This window comes from Lithobates pipiens, unplaced genomic scaffold, assembly GCF_037356315.1.
Source record: "Lithobates pipiens isolate NorthernLeopardFrog02 unplaced genomic scaffold, aLitPip1_a1.2 Scaffold_18, whole genome shotgun sequence".
Lineage (NCBI taxonomy): Eukaryota > Metazoa > Chordata > Amphibia > Anura > Ranidae > Lithobates > Lithobates pipiens.
In genome coordinates, this window is record NW_027507758.1 from 63,239,229 (window position 1) to 63,264,649 (window position 25,421).

General features: G+C 42.5%; 1 protein-coding gene across 1 annotated transcript in view; it reads right to left on the reverse strand.

Moving 5' to 3' along the window:
• Positions 1–4,833: 4,833 nt before the first annotated feature.
• Positions 4,834–25,421, reverse strand: part of BATF3 (basic leucine zipper ATF-like transcription factor 3) — a 32,196-nt gene continuing 11,608 nt past the window's right edge. The window contains exons 2-3 of the mRNA XM_077485746.1: positions 11,151–11,255; positions 4,834–5,812 (exon numbers count right to left, since the gene is read on the reverse strand). Of these exons, the coding sequence (XP_077341872.1) occupies positions 5,624–5,812; positions 11,151–11,255 (294 nt within the window). The 3' untranslated portion in view covers positions 4,834–5,623. The remainder of the gene's footprint in view (positions 5,813–11,150; positions 11,256–25,421) is intronic.

Genomic DNA, 25,421 nt, shown 5'->3' on the forward strand with positions numbered 1-25,421 from the left:
TCATGATTGTAGCAAACTTGGCTTGGCATCCCTGAGTATGGACTCTACGCGTTTCATGGCGATTTCAGCCAATCATCAGGAGTGGGATGCATCAAAAAAAAAAAAAAAAATCGCTAAATAGAGAGATTAAATAAATGAATAAATTGGTCGGTCACAGTCTCAAATGAAAAATTATTGCTTTCTAAAAGAGAGCAGGTGTTGAATGTAAATGCATTACCTTTGGCCACGTTCAGATAAGTCACCCAGCAGACCCAAAAAGGGAATAGGATGGTGGCACTGAATGAACCGTCTCCCCCGGGGTTGAGGCAGGGACACATCCCCCTCACCCTAAGCCATAGCTCTCCAAGGAACCTGGAGGAATGGAGAAGGGGCAGTGGGAAACAGCGGCCAACGGGAGAAGCGAACAGCCACACCACAATGCCAGAGTATGAGGTATGCACATATGGGCCACAGATCAGAATCTAAAAGAGTAAATAAATAAAATAAATGAAAAAATAAATATAGTGAAATAAAATAAATTAAAAATAAAAATTGGATGATGAAAGCTATGATGAATAATGACGTTTTAAGGGAGGAAAAAAAAAAAACGTGTTGTAAAATGTGTGTGAAGTAAGAGGAATTGCAAAAAACAACACTGTCCACCTAGGCTTAAACACCTATCAAGAAGTGACTAGGTGATAAACATTACAAATAGGTGAGTGTATATATAATGAAATAAACTAAGTAGTAAGTGATAGAAAAAAGGGTTAAATAGCCTATATATACAAAAAAGTCTAAGTGTTATGCAAGCATGTGTCTAGATTGATCCTTAAATAGGACCTCCTAATTACCTAGAGTGTAGATCAGAGCCCATAGAACCTCTCCTCCTGATGGAATGTGTGAAGTGAGCTGCTGGCCTGACCCTGCCTTTGTATCCACAGATATGGGGCGGGTCACCGCCAACGTCATGCGATTGGACAGAGTGGACAACCACCCGCGGTGCAGAGACCACAGCTGTAGTCCATCCCGTCCATATAGCCTAGCTAGATGGAAAAAGCACTGCCACACAAACCGGCATCAAGCAAGATGCCGAGCATGCAGTGTGCTGGCATGACGCCGAAGCATCAAGGTCCCACTCTGCACCCATCATCTAACAGGGATGGGCAGGGGAGAGGGAGCTGGATGCCTCCCAACCCCAGGAGAGAAAGACCAAAATAAACAGGACCACCCATCCAGTGGGCTGGACGAGCCAAAGGGCATGAAAGGAGGAAGCTGATTAGCTGAAATATCAGAACATTAATAAAAAGAGACTTTCATATAATGACCCGTTAATGAAAAGAGAAATATTAATATAGATCCTAATGATAATACAAACTAGTGGGGGGAGATGCCAAAAATATAAATTAACTCAGAAATCTAAAAACTGAGGGTATACAATCATTTGGATATATTGGGTTTTTGTATTTCCATAGCAGGTCACAAGGGGAATGGGTGTCTTCCACCCTGGTATATGTATACTAAAAAGCGCGTGACCTGTTTGGACCCCAATGCAACATAAGCATGCCTCCATCCCTATAATGATAAATATAATTTATTTTATTTATTTACTCTTTTAGATTCTGATCTGTGGCCCATATGTGCATACCTCATACTCTGGCATTGTGGTGTGGCTGTTCGCTTCTCCCGTTGGCTGCTGTTTCCCACTGCCCCTTCTCCATTCTTCCAGGTTCCTTGGAGAGCTATGGCTTAGGGTGAGGGGGATGTGTCCCCGCCTCAACCCCGGGGGAGACGGTTCATTCAGTGCCACCATCCTATTCCCTTTTTGGGTCTGCTGGGTGACTTATCTGAACGTGGCCAAAGGTAATGCATTTACATTCAACACCTGCTCTCTTTTAGAAAGCAATAATTTTTCATTTGAGACTGTGACCGACCAATTTATTCATTTATTTAATCTCTCTATTTAGCGATTTTTTTTTTATGCATCCCACTCCTGATGATTGGCTGAAATCGCCATGAAACGCGTAGAGTCCATACTCAGGGATGCCAAGCCAAGTTTGCTACAATCATGAATTTCTTTTATTAATTTATTGTTATATTTATTAGGATAACCATGTTCACCTGTTCTGTATGTCCATTCAATTTTTTAATTGTGATTGCTTGTACCAATTATGTCTATCCATTATATACATTAAATATGTCAATATGATTATTACTACAATTAATTATGCTTCTTGTTGCATGATCCATGTATTATATATTATGATACATTATATATACCTACTATTCAGTATTTGTATTTAATTTATTGGATTGATTAGCAATTCTTTATGGGTATACAGATTTTCCCGCAGGGACAGTGACAATGAATAATATTTCAGGTATCCCAGACCATTTCAAATACATATCCATGCCTCATTTAAAGTCCCACAAACCACTTTCATTTTTCATACTCAACACTAAATGGAATGAACTGGAATGAGTCAAGTCTTCTCTTCCAATCTTACAATTGCTCCTTTGACTTTTTAGGCACGAATTCCCACACACTTCAAAATCTTGTGGAAAGTTTTCCCAGAGGAATGGAGGTTCTTAAATTCACAAAAGTGTGTGTGTGTGTGTGTATGTCTGTGTGTCTGTGTGTGTGTGTGTGTGTGTGGAGTAACTTCATATGAATATCAATTGTTGGGAATGGGGTTGTAAAAGTGTGAAGGTTCAGTTTCTACTAATGTTTGGCTGTATAGTGTATAGCTAAAGCCATATTCTTTAGAATTTGATAATAATAATAGACTAGGGAGTGGTTAAAACCCCATAAGGCTTTTTTTGTGTGTGTCTGTGTACCAATTAGAGGATGTAGGCAAAACTGCAGGGGTGCGGCTGGTGTCGGTTTAGCTGTGCTGGGAAGTGAAGTACATCACTTCCCCTTGTCTTTCAGTAATACACAGTATTACATGACTGCTGCTCACTTCTGCCACTAGAAGGAGCCCATCATAGAGCCAATGTTTCCTCTGCATTGGAATACAGACACCATCTTGGGAGAGCCTGTGTCTAGATTTGGCAGCTATTTTTGGACAAGGATGTGTATAAACAAAGCAATTTTCGTCATCAGGGGCCCCAGGTTCGGATGTATATATAGGTACAGGAACCTGTTTGGTAGGTTCAGGCAGGCTCTGGAATGGATGCACATAGACAGTTGGGGTTGAGTGGAAGCCCAAGAAATTCTGAGAAGTCTAGGAGTTGGGTACCCTTTGGGAAGGGAACTGAAGACTTTTAATCTGAACTTGTGTTGCTGTCAAATTTATCTTACTGTTGAGAAATGGAATCCAAAAACCTCTAATGCCCTGTACACATGGTCAGACTTTCCGACAACAAAATTCGTCTGATTTTGGCCCAAACTTGTTTAGCATACACACGGTCGCACAAAGTTGTCGGAAAATCCGATTGTTCTGAACGTAGAACACGTATGACGGGACTATAAACGGGCCAGTAGCCAATAGCGTTCGTCTCGTAATTTATTCTGAGCATGTGTGGCACTTTGTCCGTTAGAATTGGTTAAACACAATAGAAATTTAAACGATCAGATTTTGTTGTCGGAAAATTTTAGATCCAGCTCTCAAACTTTGTGTGTTGAAAATTCAGATGGAAAAAGTCAGATGGAGCCCCCACATGATCAGATTTTCCGACAACACGATCCGATCGCACATTTTCCATGGAAAGTCCGACCGTGTGTACGGAGCATTAGGTTTACAGTACTTTATGACTGTTGGGATAAAAACTGCTGAAAAGGAATAGCTGGGGTGTATTCTTTCCTTGTTACTTCCACTACCCAGTTGGTAACCATTACAGAGATTTCTCTTAATTTTAAGTCCTGGAAACAACAGGAAGTGAGGGCAAATCTCTCAGAATTTACCCATTGAAAGATTTCCCCTCACTTCCTGTTTTATTGACAGATTTAAAATGTGTGAAAGCTTGTAACTGGACAGTGAAGGATCAGCAAAAGACCAATGAGGTCATCTTTTTCCTATTCTCTCATCATTATGTTCTTTTTCTAGCACACATGACTCCTGATTGGCTCTAAGTACCGCTTCTTTTTCTCCTAGTTTGTGCTTTTTTTTTTTACTTCTGGATAAAGTTTAATGACTTACATTTCCTCCTAGGTAGATTTTCCATCACTTCCTGCACAGACAGAAAGGCGCAGACAACAAGGAAAGCCTTGTCAGATGTTCTAAGGCTCAAGTCACATCTCTGCAGTTTGCTTTTGATCCGTTTTTTTTGCAGTGCCCTTTGCTGTGCATTTTTGCACATGCAATTTTACAGAGATTTTGCCACGAGTTGCACTTTGTATTTTTTATGCTTTTTTTTTTGGCCAGATTAAAGAACGCAAAATGCAAATCGTGGTAAAATCGTGGCAGAAACGCACTACATGCTTTTCTGCAGCTTCTCTATTGAAGTCTATTTAACCAAAAAAAAAGCACAGAATTAAAAAAAAAGTCTGTGACCCTTTCCAGAAACGCACCTGAAAAAAGCATAGATGTGAATGTGTCCAATAAGAAACCATGTTAAATGGACTGTAGTGCATTTCAGCAAAAAGCACCAAAAAACGCATAGGTATGAACCATAACTCTTCCCTGCGCTACTAAAAATGTCTGTGTCCCTGTTGACAGGAAGTAGTGATAAATCTCTTCAATAGAGACACAGACAACAGATTTGAGCCTTCCCTGCATTAAAAAAAAAAAAAAAAAAAAACTTGTTTGATTTTGGGTTTTAATTGTAATTACAATTTTTTTTTTGCCTGAAAGTTATCTACAGATTTGCCTAAAAGTTGAAACAAATTGAAAACGGAAACGGAAGAATCCTCTCTAAGGTTTTTAGAAAAAATATTTATTAATAACAAAAAACATTTAAAAAAATGTAACAGTAATCATAATTCATATTTTTAGGTAGGGTGGATTACGATTTGTAAACACCAGACATACAGTGGGCAGTAGTAGTAAAGAATGTCCAGAGATGTCGGGGGGGGGGGTAATACAGAATCTTCAGGTACCATCCTGATTCTTCTAATCTCACGTGCAGGTGATAGCTGCCACTTAGTAAATCCCATTGGGTTGTTCAATTGACTTAAAGTTGGACTCCAGGCAAACAATTACATAGACGGTACTATACATATAAGAGATATCTTCTATGATAAAGTGATTTGTATTTCTGTCCATCTAGTCCTGATATGTATATAGCCTGGTAGAGGGGAGGAGATCTGATCTTTCTCTGCTGCAGTTTCACTTTCACTTACACTCCCACTGTGTGGTAAAAAAAATGAAGCAGCACTGTTAAAGTTGTATCTCTGACACTCTATCGTCTCCTCCAATCAGCATGTCCCTTCCATTGCAACGCACTGGCTCCTTAGGCTGCTTCTCCTTCCCTCAGTCCAAGCTCTGCTGTGAAGGGACTGCAGAAGGCTGATACCAAGTCAAATTCGGGTAGTTACACCACATGTATTAAAAACAAAAACAGACATATTAATAAATACGGAGTGCATTCATTTGTGTCTTTTATATCTGTCTTGAGTTGGGCTTCAAGATACTCTGGAAAGAAGATCTGGTGGATTCCATTAGTTGGGCTGGGAAAATCTTAGTTTATTTCCAAACAGTAGTGGTCACCGGGGCAAGCAGCCAGACAGGGCATCTGCCACTCTGGGCACAGTCACAAAGTTCACCGGGCAGCGTAAGTATGGACATATCTGTTCATGGTCCTTCAAAGCTTGGCTCAAGTTTTTCAGGTCCTCTGTGAGTTTTCCAATCTCCCTCTTAAGAGAGGAATTCTCCTGTTCCAGGCATTCATATTCCTGCAGAAGGAAAACATAAAGATGAAGACCTTGCTGGGAGGGAAGACCATTTCCTACACACAGCAGATTTCCTTTCTAGTAATGCCAAAGAAGAGTAACCACTAACTGATATAAATAAGCTTCTTCTAGACTGAATTTAAGAGTGTAAAGGTTACGCAACACAGATAGTAAAACTTTAGTAATTTTTTTTTAAATGTTTTGTGTAATTGGTCTTTTCCCCTTTTCCTTCTGTTTAGCCGTATTTAGTACAATAGTCACTAGACAATCCCAGCCTTTACAAAACTGCTTTCATTTCAAGGAGCGGGACCAGGAAGCTGGCCGCAGCATCCTTAACCACTTCGGCCCCAGAAGATTTTACCCCCTTCCTGACCAGAGCACATTCTTCAATTTGGCACTGCGTCGCTTTAACTGACAATTGCACGGTCGTTCGATGCTGTACCCAAACTAAATCTGCGTCCTTTTTTCCCACAAATAGAGCTTTCTTTTGGTGATATTTGATCACATCTGCGGTTTTTATTTTTTGCGCTATAAACAAAAAAAAGTGCCCATTTTGAAAAAAACAACAACAATATTTTTTACTTTTATAAATACCCCCAATTTAAAAAAAATAACAATAATTTCTTCATCAGTTTAGGCCAATATATATTCTTCTACATATTTTTGGTAAAAAAAATGCAATAAGCATATATTGATTGGTTTGCGCAAAAGTTGTAGTGTCTACAAACGATGGGAAAGATTTCTGGCATTTTTATTATTATTATTATTATTTTTTTACTAGTAATGGCGGTAATCTGCAATTTTTAGTGGTACTGCGACATTGCAACGAACAGATCGGAGACTTTTGACACTTTTTTGGGACCATTGGCATTTATACAGCGATCAGTGCTATAAAAATGCACTGATTACTGTGTAAATGTCACTGGCAGGGAAGGGGTTAACACTAGGGGGCGCTCAAGCGGTTACTTGTGTGTTCCAACTGTATGGGGATAGGATTGACTAGGAGAGGATACATATAGTTTTTCCTACTTAGTAGGAACAAATGATATGGCTCCTCTTCCCTGACAACACAGGTATTTGTGTGTTTACACACAAATACCCATGCCAGCGCTTGTGCATGCGATCGCGTGTGGCTATTGGCGATCGTGCCCGCTGGCCAAGCGCAGTGGGTTTCCTGCCATGCAGTGGGCACGCATACCCTCTGGTGGCCAAAAAGGGGAAAGATGTACCCGTACGGGATTTCGCCCAGGGGAGGCATTCTGCCACAGTATATTGGCCGGTCGGGAAGCGGTTAACAAACGATGAGTCATCACCTGTCAATGGGCTTCCCCGTGACCTGGTGGCACCACCTCCTTGTGATGCCACCAATCCAGCATGCACTGTTCCATGATGTCAAGGGGCGGTGCCACGAGGTGACGTCGCCAGGTGGCCACGCCCTTACCTATATAAGAACCATCAAACGGCGGAGCCTGCAGTAGGCGGCCAGTATTTAAGGATGCCCACATACTCCCACAACCACCGGCCAAGGTTGTCCCCTTGTCCCCAGAGCAGGGCCCCCCGCCCCAAAGCACCCAACCCCCTATGTTGAGGGCATAGGGTTCAACTTAAAATCCATACCAAAGTCGGGTCTGGTATGGACTGGGGGTGAGGGGCCCATGCCTTTTTTTTTTTTTTGGACTGGTGCGCCGGAAATTGAAACCACAAGTCAATTTTAAATGTAATTTTTCTTTACGAATGTCATTTTTATGTAGGTTAGGCAGGATAGGTGGGGGGGGGGGGGGGTTTAAGAATAGTTATGGTTAGGGTTTTCTTCTATTTTAAATATTATTCCAAGGGTTTCTCCAGGAAAAGAGTTGAGAAAGGCAGCAATATATATAAAGCCGAATGTTAGTATTTGCCCTTAATGTTCCTTCGATGATTGGTTGTAACCTATTCTTGGTATAACTCTACTATTCTTATAACAGTGATTAATCATTATTGCATCAGACCAAATTTAGGGACAATGTAGGAGGATTAGATTCAAAAAGAGGGACAATCCTTACAAATAAGGGACTGCTGCAAGCCATTTTATGCAAACAGCAAAAAAAAAAAAAGAATAAAAAAACCTAAAAAGGGCTCTAAACCTTCACCACTCTATCCAAAAAAAATAAAAAAGTTTTGGATAGAGTTGGCCTTTTAACTCTGAAAGTGGTCAGGTTTACTTTAATTCTTCCTAGAATTGCAGATTGCAGACCTGAGTTTGCTTGCACCGCTATTGCACCACTACAGCTATTGAGGAAGCTATTGGGATCCCAGGCATATTGGGAAATACTGGAGCTTCGGCTCAGAACCCAACCTATTGTTGGGACATAGATGGTTTTATTTTTCAGTTTTATTTTCATCTTCACTTCCCAACTGACTGGGGCAAACTGCCAACAGTGATTGTGTGATTTGCAGAGCAGATATCACACGTGTGCCTGCATAGACTTCTGCAAGAAAAAAAAGAACCTCTCACCCCATAAAATACATTATACAGACTGCTTCCTATTAAAGGAAGTATAGATTTATTTATTAAAGTACAGGAAGCAACAATTTCTATCTAATGGATAGAGTCTCAGCCCTTATACACACAGTCGGACATTCCGACAACAAAAATCCGTCGGATTTTGTCCGACGGATTTTGGCCGAAATTTGTGTTGCATACATACAGTCGGACAAAGTTGTCGGAAAATCCGATCGTACGTAACGTGACGACGTTATTTCGTTACGACAGGACTACGTTCAGGCTAGTAGCCAATAGCTTTGGTCTAGGAATTTGATCTGAGCATGCGTGGCACTTTGTTCGATCGGAATTCTCTACACACAATCGGACAAAGTCCGATCAGATCATGTTGTCCGAAAGTTTTATAGCCAAGCTCTCAAACTTGGTCCGTCGGATATTCCGACAGAAACAGTCCGATGGAGCCCACACACTGTCGGATTATCCGACAACACGGTCCTATCGGACATTGTCCATCGGAATATCCGACCATGTGTACATCATACCTCATTGACGCGGAACATACTACAGCATACACCCATGCAAGCTCCATGTTTACCCCCACACATGTTCAGTGCACCCACATGCAGACAGTCCCATTCATGTCAATTAGGATGCTTTAGAGGCATAACTAGAACCTTTAGGGCCTTGTGCACGCAACCACAAAGAGCTCCCCCCTAGCTCCTGGCCGGGGCCTTTCCTACTAATCCTGGGGCCCTTTACTCCCATTGTGGGACCCTTTATTATGGTCCTGCTGCGGGTCACCTTCCTGCAATCCCCCCACAGTGGCAGAACGCCAGTAACCAGTGGCAAGTGCGACCTTTGTGACCCTGGTAGTTCCGCCACTGGTGTCTGTAGAACAATGGAAAGAGAGTGGTGTCAGTAGTTTTATATTTTTGTTGCTTTATTTTTTTTATTTTTTTTATTTTTATAACTTTTTTTTTACATAATTTTTAGGACCTCTTTGTGGAGATTTGAAATATCAGGGGGCTAAACAGACCTCTGATGTCTCAGACAGAGAAAGGGGCTGAGGCCAAATTCATCAGTCCCTTTCTCTGCAGCCTCAGCTGCACAGAATGAATGAACAGGAATAGCTCTGAATAGCTCTGTAGAAAGCTTTCCGTTCTTTCATAAATGGAATCATAGTAAACACACTTTTCTATGCTGCAGTGATGAATCAATCACTGACTCTAATCATTAAGACAAAGAAGGAGACGGAAAATAACTAATTTACTGGCCCCTTCCCCACTTTTAAATCAGATTCCCTGCAGCAGCTGGCAGGGGGTGGGAGGGGTATACCCGGCAGCAGCGAGGGGGACCAGGGAAGCACACAGGGGCCCGCAGCAGCAATTCAATGGAAGGGAAGCAGCAGGAGTGGCGTGTAAAGGAACCAATGCCCTCCATTTCCCTCCTGCAGCCGCTGAATGCCCAGTCTACCTAGAGGGATGGGTTCCTCTACATACAGTTGCACAGGAGGACCACATGGGCCCCCTGGAGCATGGGGCTGGGGCAAAATGGCAACCCCTGCATATATGAATGCCACATGAACAAAACCACTGCTCCAAATCTGGCATCCAAGCAAGTGTGGGTGCACGGCCGGAATGCACACTGCATGTGTTCAGGGCTGTGCACCTGCATGGTTCTCAAGTTGGGAGCAGTGGCTTTGTCCATGCAGCTGCTGCACCCTATTTGACATGAATGTGACTGCCTGCATAGTGATTTATGAAACATCTTTGCATGCCCATATAGGCAAACAGGGCCCTTGCATGGGCGTACACTGTAGTATGCCCCATGTGAATGAGGCCTTAGGTAGAGCGGTGAAGGTTGGGTCCTCTGTTTCTTTCTGTCCTTTGTGTCCCAGTTTGGGGAATTTACCCCCTGTCCCAGCGACCACTGTCACCAGAACAAAAAGTAAATGGAATCTGAACATTCTGCATCTTTCATCTGAGCAGGTGGTGACGGTAAAATCTCCCAGAGAGGACGACAGTGAAAAGATGGGTCTTCACATTCAGGAGATTCCCTCTCACTTCCTGTTGTGTCTGCAAGACAGGGAATGATGGTACATCTTCGAGAAGGGGACACAGAATAAACTTCTTTGAATAGAAAGCCAGCACCCAACCAGTGGACCTCAAGATTTTATTGGGGTCATATTGCAAAAACCCCATGTAAATATACAAAGTAAACCATAACACACCATAACACACCATGTTTTGGGAATCAACAAGGTCTGTCACCTTGAGAAAGGGGTCCACCGTGGCTCCGAAACATCTGTGTTATGGGTTACATATCTGCACATTGTTTTTACAATATGACCCCAATAAAATCTTGAAGTCCACTGGTTGAGTGCTGACTTTCTCTTCAAATGGTTATTGGCGGTGTCACTGTCATCCATGCGATCCGACTAAGAAAACCGAAGAGTGCAGTGCTGGATGGATTTATGATAAAGCAATACAATTCTGGCAGAGGTTCTAACCCTTTCTTTTTTTATTAAAAACAGCTTGAGCTTGAGGGACATTGATTGTTTGTAGAAAAGACAATATAAATGGCATTTTGCTGTGTTCCAAGCCTAAGCAGACAAACGTACAGCTTCCCCCAGAAACAATCTAGCCATTACACACAGTGTGATTCCATCCACTCCACCATTCACAAAATGATTTGCCTAGAAACTATCTTTCTGCTGCAGATAACTGAATTTTAACTTCAGTGCAGGTACTGCTGAGGGTCAGTGTCAGAAAAAGATCTACCATGTTCACATAACCTGACATTACGGACGTTTATTATTATTATTATTTCTTTTTTATGGACCATTCAATTCAGACTTACCTCATGTAACTTGTCCGCCTTTTGAGTCTGTTTCCGGCGACTTCTCTGGGCGGCCACTCTGTTTTTTTCCCTTCTTCGTACTTTTCTGTTGCTTACGTCAGGGCTCTGGACGAAAAAGAGACAGTGTTAAAAACAAAAGTCTAAATTTAAAGCTGAACTCTATGCAAACATCTGAGTCCACAGGTTAAGCCCATATACAAGAGCTGTTTTAGCTGGCAATGGATTTGTGTTTCTGTCCATCGAGCCCTGAGATTTACACAGCTCTGCTGCACAGCACAGCCCTGTCTAGAAGAGTAGGGGACCTGATTTTACAGGTCTCCTCTCCACCCCCACCATGTAACTTGTCAATGGACAGAGAAGCAGCAGACTGATAAGCTCATCTCGTATTCACTCTGCTCTCTCCTCTTATCAGCATGGCTTCTTTTGCACTGCAACACTACTGATTGGCTGTGTGTGCTTCTTCTCCTTTGTTCTCTGAGCTCTGCTGTACAGACTGTCTAGAAGACGGCACAAGGCTGTTACCAAGTCAGATTTAAGTTCTGCTAGCACTAAAGAAAATAAATGTAATAGTGTATTGGCTCCTTGTGCTGCTTCTCCCTTAAGTTCTCTGAGCTCTGCTGTACAGACTGTCGAGAAGACTGCACAAGTCTCATAACAAATCAGATTTAGGTATTGCTTGTATTTAAAAAATACATGAAATTGTGTATGAGTGGTGTAGTGGTACTCCTGCCCTCTAGTTGCCTGAAGGTGACCTCTAGAGTCAAGGGCAGCTAACATTCCTCCTCAGGGTGCAGGTCACTGGGCATGGTGGGTGTAATGGAAACATGGGCGCCAATGAGTGGTAACAGTAAGTTGGCATCCTAAAACCATCAGTGAAACAGATGACATCAAAATGGAAATGTAATAGAAGAAATATTCTTGTGAAAAGAACCGCCACTAATTTGACTAAGGCTTACCGGGGTATAAGCCCCTTTAAGTCCATTGATTCCGGTAGCCTTCAATGAAATTGGTGGCGGTTCTTCTCACAAGAATATTTCTTCTATTACATTTCCATTTTGATATCAAAAGAGATTTTATTGTCTCTTAAGAACTGGAGCAGAGAAGGTTTAGGGCCAGGACACCCTTAGGCAAATGTAATAGCAATTGGCAGACTCTGCAGACCAAAAATAGTAATAGGCAGGCAGCTATACAGTAGAAGGCCTTTAAGCTGAATGTAGCACACTGTATTTTATAGAACTGCTGTCTCCTATGGCAACTGAACTTTCAAAAGTCAATATAGATCTGCAAACGTAGCTCCCAGTATCCCATTGTAGATCTTCTCTCACATCTCACAGTATCCCACTGTAGATCTTCACACTGAGCTCCCAGTCTCTCACTAGACTTCCAAGGTCCCAGCCAACACTGGATCCCGAGCTCTTTCACAGCTAACCCACTGTATGCTTCTCAAGCTTCACCCATGCTACCCACTGGGTCCCTGATTTGACTCTGCTGAAGCTTTCCCACTTCCCCAGCTAGTGAAAAGGGCTGCTCTGTTACTTCTTCAGACCTCAAGCACTGGCTTCTAATAACAGGAGTGGTTGTCTCTTGCTGGCAACTGCTTCCCCTTTACCTCTGACATTGATCCTCATTTGCCTCTGGGAACAAGAGTGGTCATACCTTATGGAAACTGCTTCTCCTTCACCTCTGGCAACATTTGGTTCTCCATATGGCTAAACTTCTGTAACTTGGTTAGGCTCCCAACCTGTAGCCCCAACCCCACGTTGCTTCTCACAGTCCTGGATAGGCCTCAGACAGTCTAGCCGTCGGGTGCTCCCAGATAGGCCCCAGGCTTCTGGCCTAGCAACCAGGACCAATACAACACACGTCCACCCAGACAGCCAGCCAGGTGGCACAGAACCCCGATCACGTGACTCCTCCCAAATAAATAGGCTCTCCCAGCAGTACATGGGGCCAAAGAGACTTCTACCAATTCACTGGGACAACCTATCCAATCCTCACCCAAATTCACTATGCCCTTATCATTCTAATACCACAGGCGGCAATGCTACCTAGTAACAGATGAGAGAAGTTCACTAAATTCAAGTTTAGGGCAAAAGTCAATGGACCACCCTAAAATTAGCCAGGCTAGTTACCACCTAGCAGACTGAATTTATGAGCAGCCCTGTTTACGATCAGGGTGCTACAGTGATTATGTATCTGTTTAAAGTCCATCTTTGAAGAAAATTACCATAAAACCATAAAAAAAAGCTTTGTAAATAACAAATTAGGTTTTGGATAGAAGGGAAGGCTTTCTTTGATGTCTGTGTTCCCATAAGGGAAATGTTTCCTCACTTCCTCTCTCAAGTTGCACCATTCCTTTGATTGGGAAGACAGGAGAAATCAACCCAGTGAGTTCATATATAGAAATAAAAAAAGTGACACAGATCCTAATTGTTCCTGCTCTACTAAATAAAAACAATCTTAATTGCTTTCTTTGCCCCTATTGGAAAGCTCTTCACCCACTTGTCTCTGATGGCACCAGTCATTGGGACAAAAAGCTATCCTGTTGGGGTAAAGACAGCCAATAATCTCAAGAGGTTTACCGATAGCTCTGGTTCCCAGTGGAAAAAAAATGTTCCTGCAGAATTAAATACCTTTGAATGTGTTAAGCATTAAACAAGCAGGTCATATATACTGAAGATTCTACAAGAACACTCTGGAGAGGAACCACAAAAACAGGAACGGCGTAACAAACCTAAGGAAGACTGAGATCAATTCCAAATAAAGAGCCAACACGTTTCAGGAGATAGAGGCCCCTTTACCAGGCCTGGAGATGTATTTATACAAGTGGGAGATGGGAATAAATGGTGGAGTGAATAAATATTTCAGTGTCCATAGACAAGTGCCAAAGCAGCTGGAGCAATCCATTTGCTTGGAAGGGATCTCACTATTTTAATGAAACGGTTGGGTTTGGCACTCCATTTTTGTTTCTGTAGCAAATAAAACCCAACAGGTTCTAGCCCTTCCCTGAGCTACACAAAGCTAAAAATTCTTCAACTTTAAGGGCTCATTCACAAGAGCATATATGTATTTTCACAGGTTCTTGCTGGCAGAGCTAACAGAAGATCCTTCATAAAATACGTGCCTAAAGTACTCACGCTCAGACATGCTCAGATGCATGTACACGCACAATTCTAACAACTTTCCACATATAATCGTGTAAGCGTTTACATGTGTTTATACTTATACTGGCATAAAATGTGCAACTTCCACTCATCGGAACCCTCCCCCCCTCCGGTGTCACAGTTGGCACCTTTCAGGGGGAAGGGGGGTGCAGATACCTGTCTGAGACAGGTATTTGCACCCACTTCCGGGCATAGACTCCCACGGGAGTCTATGCTGTTTCCTGTCCCGCCGCGCTGTCTGCTGGGACACACACGGGTCCCAGAGACGGCGCGGACCATTCCTAGTGTGCTTCGCGACTCGCGCAAGCGCAGTAGGGAACCGGGAAGTGAAGCCGCAATGCTTCACTTCCTGATTCCCTCACCTAGAATGGCGGTGCAGCACCCGAGAGCCGAGCGATCGATCGGCCTCGGCTGCCGACATCGCTGGACCCTGGGACAGGTGAGTGTCCATTTATTAAAAGTCAGCAGCTGTAGTATGTGTTTATACTTACACTGGCATAAAATCTGCAGAGATGTAAGACCCCCGCATGCATCTGTGTCCTACTTTATTTGTATGCCGATAAATGCAACGCACACTCTCCTTTCTAGATGCAGTTGTATGTATGGCCTCATTGATTCCTATAGTGCTGCATTTAGATGCATACAAATCTATACACTGTATGCATCTAAATTTTAAACGCAGTATTTTAAACTCTGGTGTAAATGAGACCAGCAGGTAACTTCTGACTTAATAAAATGATTCCTGTTTACATTTCTGCAATTGCCTTATATGAAAATAGGGTACAACACACTGCCACAATCAGTTTATTTGTTGTTGTTGTTTTTGGTTTTGTTGATCATCTTTGGGGAACTCACATATTTCTAATATACATTTCCTAACTTCTGAAACTTTGTTGAAGGAACAGAAACCTTCTTATAGAAGCCTCGTGATCAGTGCAACTTCAAATTGTTATCAATTTATATTATGTAACTATTTAAAACATCACATTTCAATCTATGTTATTAATTGTGAGCAGTTGCCAGGAAAAAAGTTTGTGAAGCCTTAAAAGAGAAGTAAAGCCAAAGCTTGTTTGGCTGTACTTCCCCTATGGATCACAGGAGTGCACTTCATTCTGCACCCCTGTGACCTGTTTTCAGCAGACGGCGGGCTGAAGTCCGCTTTTGGTTAATGTCACAGTGCCGGTTCAGGCTCGGACAAGATCGCAATAATGAAGTCAGGATCCACCCACATGCCTGGACCGACATCCGGCTCAGCCTCTCAGCGAGCCGCTGAGAGCCCGAGCCGCTGCTCCCTCCCATATATGGTAGCACTGTCCCAAGGTAACCAGAATCGGGATCAGACTTTTCAATTTAATTTGGTCAGTAACGGGAGTAAACGTCCCCAAGATCATCTGAAATCCCTCTTTCGGAAACTGGATAATGAAATCCCTATAAAAGGCTGAAATTTTGAGTTTGATTAAAAATGCGAGATGCTGGAATCAGTCGTCGGTGGCATAGCTCCCAACTGTCCCTGATTTGGAACAAAGTCCCTCTGTCCCTCTTTCCTCCTCATTTGTACCTCATTTCTGCCTGAGCTATATAATTGTATATAGAATGCATTATTTATCTTTCAAAAAAGTGTTTCAAAGTGCTAAACCTTTCATCCAATTTCTAAATGGCTGCATTTGTAAATTGCAAAAGCCAATATAATGGAATATTTGTGGTAAAAAAAATAAAAGCACTTGCAGGTTTAACCACTTCAGCCCCGAAAGAATTTACCCCCTTCCTGACCAGAGCACTTTTTGTGATTCGGCACTGAGTCGCTTTAACTGACAATTGCGCGGTCGTGCGATGTGACTTCCAAACAAAATTGACGTCCTTTTTTTCCCACAAATAGAGCTTTCTTTTGGTGGTATTTGATCACCCTTGCGGGTTTTATTTTTTGCGCTATAAACAAAAACAGTGACAGTTTTGAAGAAAAACGCATTATTTTTTACATTTTGCTATAATAAATATCCCCCAAAAATATATAAAAAAACATTTTTTCCCCAGTTTAGGCCGATACATATTCTTCTACATATTTTTGGTTAAAAAAAAAATCGCAATAAGCGTTTATTGATTGGATTGCGCAAAAGTTATATCGTTTAAAAAATAGGGGATAATTTTATGGCATTTTTATTCATTTACATTTTTTTTTTTTTTACTAGTAATGGTGGCAATCAGTCATTTTGTATTGCGACATTATGGCAGACACATCGGACATTTTTGACACATTTTTGGGACCATTGTCATTCATACAGCAATCAGTGCACAAATGCACTGATTCCTGTGTAAATGACAGTGGCAGTGAAGGGGTTAATGACTAGGGGGCAGTGTAAGGGTTAAGTGTGCCCTGGGGATTGTTTCTAACTGTGGGGGGCGTGGCTGTGTATGACACGTCACTGATCTCTGCAGGGAGCAGAGATCAGTGCCACTGTCACTAGGCAGAACGGGGAGATGCTTGTTTACATTAGCATCTCCCTGTTCTTCCTCAACTTGAGGCGATCGCTGGTATCCCCGACCCGACTCACGGAGCTTGTCGCGGTTACCTCTTAAAGTGCCACGTACAGGTACGTGATTCTGCCTGTACGAGTCCTTCTGCCGACTATATTGGCGTGAGGCGGTTAATTAAACTTTTTTTAAATGTAATTCTCCTTTTAAAAAGTATGCCTACATACTTTTGCTAAAAGGTGTCCCTTGTTCCCATCTCAGAAAGTTGGGAGGTATGGTCAGTGGCATTTAATTATGTTAAACATAAATTAAATCGGGCTATGATCAATGATAAACTCTCATAGTTACATGGTTAGTCAGGTTGAAAAAAGACACAAGTCCATCTAGTTCAACCAATAAAGAAAATAAAAAAGTCATACAATCTGATACACACAATCCTATACCCACAGTTGATCCAGAGGAAGGCAAAAAACCCAGCAAAGCCTGATCCAAATTGCTACAGCAGGGGAAAAAATTTCTTCCTGATCATGTACCGTCCAAATTACCAAACCTTGTTCAACAAGACGTGGGATCCTTGGATTCAATTCTCTGTATGCCCATGGACTAGTGAGGCTTCAGGAAAGCCTCTTTTATTGATTCTGGTAACTTTCCTTTCTTTACTATGCTTCACTTTTCTTCAGTTCTCTTCCTTCCCCTTCTACTCTTATTTTTTTTGCAAATGATGTGCAGTAACAACTCTTGTTCTCAACATGCCTATAATTATCCTCTATATTGAGCACATTACATCTGAGCGCTGCATAAAGAATGTTTTTGACAACATTGCTTTTACTGTATTATGATATGGCGCTCGCTTATTGCAACCAAACAGCCACTATGGTAATTATGTTCGCTCACTGCTATATTCCTATTCCAGAGGTGCCTGTAAGATTGTAATGTTTCTCCCATCAGGAGATTTTTCTTTCTTAAATTTGCGAATGAAATGATTGAAAGATAAAGTGTACATAAACCCTAACAATTAAAGTGTTACTAAACCCTGGACCCAGCATTCACTATAGCTGGTCTCCCACGGTACATAGGATAATATGGAAATGTAATTATTTTAGTAAATGTAAACAGCTAAATACCTTTTCTCATTAGCAGTATACGGCAGTCTTGTGACTTCTATCAGTGCCTGGTTAAAGCTTGTAGGAGGAGTTTTCATTTTCCCATAATTGTCCTATGAGGCTGCGGGACCCCTGACCCTCTGGACAGTGCTGATTGGCCGTGTGTTGATCACACGCACTCTACCAAGAAAAGAAAAAAACTCTCTAGCAATGCACACCAAACTGAGCATGTGCAGAGTGTTCCCAAGGCATCTATCAGCAGATAGATTGGGGACTGTGGTAGAGGGGAGGATCAGAGAAGAGAGGATTAAACTGCCTTTTTACACAATGCAGAGGATTAACCCTTTAGGTTCCACAGAGAGTATAACAAGCATGCTTTACTGTGTATACAGACTGATTTTACTAATGTGGGTTTAGTAACATTTTAAGGACTGCAATATACAGTATCTCACAAAAGTGAGTACACCCTTCACATTTTTGTAGCAAAGTTTCATCTCTTCAGTGTTGTCACATGAAAAGATATAATAAAATATTTACAATGTAAAGTAGTGAGTGTACAGCTTGTATAACAGTGTAAATTTGCTGTCCCCTCGAAATAACTCATAAATAGTGAGTACACCCCTAAGGGAAAATGTCCAAATTGAGCCCAATTAGCCATTTTCCCTGTCATGTGACTCGTTAGTGTTACAAGGTCTCAAGTGTGAATGCGGAGAAGGTGTGTTAAATTTGGTGTTATCACTCTCACTCTCTCATACTGGTCACTGGAAGTTCAACATGGCACCTCATGGCAAAGAACTCTGAGAATCCGAAAAATAAATTGTTGCTCTACATAAAGATGGCCTAGGCCAGTGATGGCGAACCTTGGCACCCCAGATGTTTTGGAACTACATTTCCCATGATGCTCCACTACACTGCAGAGTGCATGAGCATCATGGGAAATGTAGTTCCAAAACATCTGGGGTGCCAAGGTTTGCCATCACTGGCCTAGGCTATAAGAAGATTGCCAAGACCCTGAAACTGAGCTGCAGCATGGTGGTCAACATTCAGTGGTTTAACAGGACAGGTTTCATTCAGAACAGGCCTTGCCATGGTCGACCAAAGAAGCTGAGTGCGCGTGCAAGGGTTGAAGAGGTGGGGGGTCAGCCTTTTAGTGCTCAGACCACACTCTGCACACTGCATCAAATTGGTCTGCATGGCTGTCGTCCCAGAAGGAAGCCTCTTCTAAAGATGATGCACAAGAAAGCCTGCAAACAGTGTACTGAAGACAAACAGACTAAGGACATGGATTACTGGAACCATGGCCTTGTGTCTAGTAAATTTTCTGCGGACAACGGTCTGTTGTCAGACTTTCATATTGTGTGTACACAAGTCCGTCACATAATAGTCCAAAGTACAAACACGCATGCTCGGAATCAATGTTCACTAAACACGACATTAGCAGAAGGTGCTCAAAGGGTGGTGCTCAAGAGCTGAAATTCCATGTAGGACGTCACTACGTTCGTGTTTGTTGGCCGACAATTGTGTACCGTTTGTATGCAAGACTAGTTCCCGGTGCACAGCCCTTCAGACAAAAGGCTGATGCTTTGTTGGCCAACAATCCGATGTATGTGTATGAGGCTATATACAAGCTGTAACTACTTTACATTGTAGCAAAGTGTCATTTCTTCAGTGTTGTCACATGAAAAGATATAATAAAATATTTATAAAAATGTGAAGGGTGTACTCACTTTTGTGAGATGCTGTATACAAATTTTGATCTTGGGTTTAAATAAACTACCTTGACCTTCACTGTTACCCTCCATTTAAAGTGGTATTAAACGAAAAATGTAATATATTGAAGTTTGCCAATCATTAGATGTGGTGGATGCATTTTTTTTTAGGCTTTGCCCCCTCTGTTTTCACCTGGTGATCTGGCCAGTAACACAACTCCTGTATTAAAGTGCCCCCCACTCTGGATGAATAAGCACAAGGGGGACCTTTTGACAGTAGTATTGTCAGTCTGGGAGGAGGGGAGTGTTAGATGTACTAGCATATTTAGATACACTAACAAACTAAAGCCAACCCCCAACTAACACCGCAGTTACACAAGCAGTTACAGCAAACAGTTTGCTTTTCCTCTGGAATAAATGTTGTACATGACCATTGTAAGCCCCCGCCAGTGTGCCTGGGCACACCCTAATCGCCCTGTGCGGTGCCGATTCCCCCTACTTTCTGACACCCCCTGTCTCTCCCCTGCAGTGCTGCCAGCTTCCCTCCTCTCCTCTCCTGCAGCGGGGGATGTTTCCAATGGAGAACAGGGGAAGAGGCCAATAAATATTTAATTTATTGGCCTCTTCCTTTTCTGAATGAATACAGTGAGTGATCTGTACCGATTGCTCCTGTGTTCATTCTTAACTGAAGCATAGTAAACTATGTTTACAATACTTCAGTTTGTGAACGAACAGGAAGCTCTGTCCTTTAGACCCTTGCTATTTCACCAAAGCCCCCCCACTGGGCTCCTAAAAAAATGTAAAACAAATAAAAAATAATCTTGTAAAACATAATAAAAAAAAAGAAAATTATAAAAAATATTTTAAAAATAATAAACGACAGCTTTTGCCTAAACCAATCAATATACACATATTGGAATTTTTTTTTACCAGAAATATGTATCAAAGTACATATTGCCCTAAATTAGATTTTTTTCATTTTTATTTATTGGATATGTTTTTATAGCAGAAAGTAAAATATTATGTTTGTTTTCAAAATATTTTTTTTTTGTTTATAGTGCAAAAATTCAAAAACGCAGAGGTGATCATATACCACCAAGAGAAAGCTCTATTTGTGGGAAAAAGGACATCATTCTTTGGGCACAGTGTCGCATGACCACGTGATTATCAGTTAAAGTAACACAGTGCCGTATCGCAAAAAAATGGCCTGGTCACGAAGGGGGGTAAATCTTCCAGAGGTCTAGTGGTTAAAGTGGTATTACCTTTGTTCTAAAAAAATTCAGCAGAACATTTAAACCATGCAATAATATTACTCAACAACACAACTCTCAGTTGCAACAATAAATGTTTCAAATAAATCTCACTGCCAAATACCAGCACCAAAATGTGTTCTAATCACAATGAATCCTTATGGCCAAATTCAGAGCAAAGTTTAAAGAGGTGGCAAAGAGAACAAAAATCTCAAATATTTCTAACCAAAGAATGATCTCCTAAACCTTACATCTAAAGCCGCATACACACGGGCGGATTGTATGGCGTACTTAGTCCGCCGAAACACATTTCAGCGGACAGTCCGCTCGTGTGTGGGCTTCAGCTGACTTTTTCAGCGTGCAGTCTGGCGTACTAAGTATTTCGGAATTTCCGTAATATTGTCCGTCCAACTTTGGTTTCAGCGGACAATCCGCTCGTGAGTAGGCAAGTTCGACGGACTAAGAATGGCGCATGCTCAGAAAGGATTTACACGAAGGTTGCATTGCAGTGTATTGGACTTCCTATTTATAGTCCCGTCGTACGTGCTGTACACGTCATCGCGCAAGCTTTCAACGGACTGTTTGGCTATCCGTGTGTGGTCAAGTCCGTTCATTCGAAAGTATGACGGACTGTCCGTCGGATTGTATGACGGACTAAGTAGGCCATACAGTCCGCCCGTGTGTACGCGGCCTTAGAACCCCAAAAAAGGTACAGTAGGGGTTCTCAGGAAAAATACAAAACTGCAGAAATACACAAGAGAAGATTAACATAAACATAATAAATGGAAAGTTTCATTCAGACAAATTTTCAGTTGTAGATCTATACCATCATTAGATCCTGCGTGGTTTCAGCTGAAATTCAACACTCTCATAAAATGACTCGATAGCCGGACTTTTCTGAAGAAAACTGCCATTTACCTGGAGATAATAACTGTTTTCTTAGGAGGCAGACGTTTCTTACTGTCTGTGCGGGGAGGGACTGTCCCTGATATCGGCCAGACATATCTTAACGTCAGATAATTCACAGAACTCGTGTCACAGGAGGAAGATCAAGAGATTCATGGACGAGATAAGCGCGGCGTTTGGCAAATGATGAGTTGTGCAGAGGCCTTCAAAATTCTATGAAATCATTGTCTGCTAATCAGGTTCCATCACATAAGATAATTAAATGAAACTTATAAATAGACTAGTATACAAAAAAAAGTTCATAAAAATAAGGCATCAAAATGATCTACAGGTCCATTAAATGTGTTGTAAAGGTTTTTTTTTTTTTTTAAATAACAAACATGTTATACTTACCTCCTCTGTGCAAGGGTTTTACACACAGCGGCCCCGATCCTCCTCTTCTGGGGTCCCCCAGTGGAGCTCCTGGCTCCTCCTCTTCTCGAATGCCCCCACGGAAAGCCGTTTTGCATGGGGGCACTCGTTGCGGGCACGCTCCCCGAGTTCTGCTGCTGCGTCCATTGACACAGACTGCGGGACTCTGCCCTGCCCCCGCCTCACTGGATTTTATTGACAGCAGCAGGAGCCAAAGGATCCTGTTTCTATCAATCTATCCAAAGAGGACCCGAGACAATGGCTGGAGCTGCTGTGCTCATCCCCATCGTTGGAACAATGGGGTTCAGGTAAGTAAAAGGGGGGTTCTGGGGGGCTGCTGCACTACAGAAGGTTTTTCACATTAATGCATAGCATGCATTAAAGCGGGGTTCCACCCTAAAGTGGAACTTCCGCTCATCGGAACCCTACCCCCCTCTGGTGTCACAGTTGGCACCTTTCAGGGGGAAGGGGGGTACAGATACCTGTCTAAGACAGGTACTTGCACCCACTTCCGGGCATAGCCTCCCACGGGAGTCTAGGCTGTTTCCTGTCCCACCGCACTGTCTGCTGGGACACACACGGGTCCCAGAGACAGCGCGGACCATTCCTAGTGCGCTGCGTGACTCACGCGTGCGCAGTAGGGAACCGGGAAGTGAAGCCACAATGCTTCACTTCCTGATTCCCTCACCTAGAATGGCAGCGGCAGCAGCCGAGAGCCGATCAATCGATCGGTCTTGGCTGCCGACATCGCTGGACCCCGGGACAGGTGAGTATCCATTTATTAAAAGTCAGCAGCTGTAGTATTTATAGCTGCTGGCTTTTAATATTTTTTTTTTGTAGGTGGAATCCCTCTTTAAGGTGAAAAACCTTGAGGGTTTACAACCCCTTTAAAGTGTTTGTAAACCCTTACAACACACTTTTTGCTACAGGTAAGCCTATATAATAAAGCTTACCTGTAGCTACCCCGGATATCTCCTTAACCTGCACGGTTTAGGAGATATCCCCTGTATTTGCATGTGCCAACGTCATCGGCACATGCGCACTGAAGCAACGGTGTGAATGGTCTCTTGGGAGTCAATGCAGCAGCATTGTTTTGCTGACCCCCCAAGATGCAAGGCTTGTGACAGGGGTGAGGCACACTCAGGTCCACCAACGCAAATCCCACTCCTCTTGGTCAGCCAAAGCCAGCCAACAAGTACTATGTCAGGGGTTCTCCCAAACAGAGACCCCCCCCCCCCCCCCCCCCCCCCCAAGGTACACATCATCCCACTAGACTTCAGGGTAGGCCCACACCCTTCACCTGAGTGAAGAAGAAAACACAAATATAGTCGCAGAGGTTAGGCCCGGTAACAAAAATTGCCACAGTTTTGGCCAAAAGGCCTAGCCCATGTGGTGACATGGGCTGTTTTCATTCTCACAGTGTGGTCCTAAACCCATAGTGATGAACACCCCTGGGTTATCATTTCCAGGGGGCACTTTACACCGCAGGCTCTCTGCCTCCCTAACCCCAGACTAGACAAGGCACTCAAATCAAGAGCAACTAAGCCCCTTGGAACCCTATATGCCAGGGAAATACTCCTGACCAACGCCTTATGTGGTGCATGCTCAGTACGGTTTCTTTCCCAACAGAAAAATCCCTCAGGACCTCCATCATACCAGCAGGGTCAATATACAGCCAGCCATAAGGCCAGAATGATGGCGGAGCACCGCTACTAGACACTGATAAGAACGGATACTACACTTGATCTCAGCCAACAGGTAGGTAGCTGTAGTTCAGCAGGCAGGGCTGATAACCCTGGTTGGGATTTCAGTGCAGCAGAGGAACTGTGCTTTCAGCCTAAACAGGATGTTAGAAGCTCACAGGATTTCTGACAGATTATTCTAAACTTGAAACACTTTAAAAAGGATATCATATGGGGCAATGTACATGCATTATAGAGAAGTACTCAATATTATTTTTGTCCATGGCCTTGGCATGCACTTTAACCCAACTAAACTAAAGAGAAATTGAGAGAATTTGCATTCCGTAAAAAAGTTCTCTATAATTTAGAGCTATCTATATGTAGGTTGACTGAAGTATCATTTTGTAGGATTATAATCATAAATTGGGATGACTGGATAGTTTATTAGATCCCTTAACAGTTGCATACATTCCAGTAAATTTTAATGATAGCTATTTTTGTATTAACCAGGTTGGTTTTATGTGCAGGATATAGCAACAAGGAGAACGATGGTACAACTAGAGGCCCCATGCATATGTGGAACCCAACATCCTGATTTTAAAACATTTTAAGCTCAACTAATAAAGCCTTATACAAAGATATAGATCTTTAGTTCACCCATGTGACTTTAATTTTCAAATATCAGGATTCTGGTATTTTAGCTTTGTTAACTGCATTTTTTCTCTCCTTGTTTCCTTATTGGCCCAATGGAAAAATAAATACCATGCAATACAAAAATTTGGCTTTTGAGCTGCTACTTTTAGATAATGATGATTAAACTCAGAGGGGTGGAGTGAAACGCGTTGGAACCATGGCTTGGTGGGAGCTCAGGCTGACACTACCATTCATTCCAATACCAGTGGATCTGCAATAATGTGCAGCTTCAAGGGATCCATCCTTTGCTCATCTGTTCGTCCGAGACAATATTTAAACTTATATCAGTTACTAACTAACAGGGTGCCCCTTAATGAGGCAAACAAACAGGAAGCACATTGACCTTTTTAGTGTTCTGTCAGCATTCAGCCTTTTCACCCAGCAGCAGGCTCATACAGCAGCTAGAAGAGAGAGAGAGAGCATCTAGCATCAGTCATCTCATATATTTAAAGGCCTGTGGGTTAATGGCTATTTAGTGACGTCTGGCTATCAGGTAAAACATGGACCTAGGGCATGGACCCAAAGCTCCACAAAACCTCCGGGCTCCAGATTTCAGTCCAGAACTTATTATGATCTGAGAAAACACAAAATGTATTTCCTCCATAACAAAGCTCTTCGCAGTATGTAAGATAAGACCTAGATAATACATAATCATCCATAATTCTCCCAACCAGTACCTTACAACCTGTACAGCGATGCTCAGGCTGGGAAGGTCAGCAGTCTGAGCCAATCAGGTGTTTGTTTGTTTTTTGCAGTTTATTGCAGTTATTGTTTGTGACCTTGTGTGCACTAGGCTGTCTATTAGCTTTTCCCTTTTAACCACTTAAGGACCGCCTCATGCCGATGTACGCCAGCAGAATGGCACGGCTGGGCACAAGCACGTA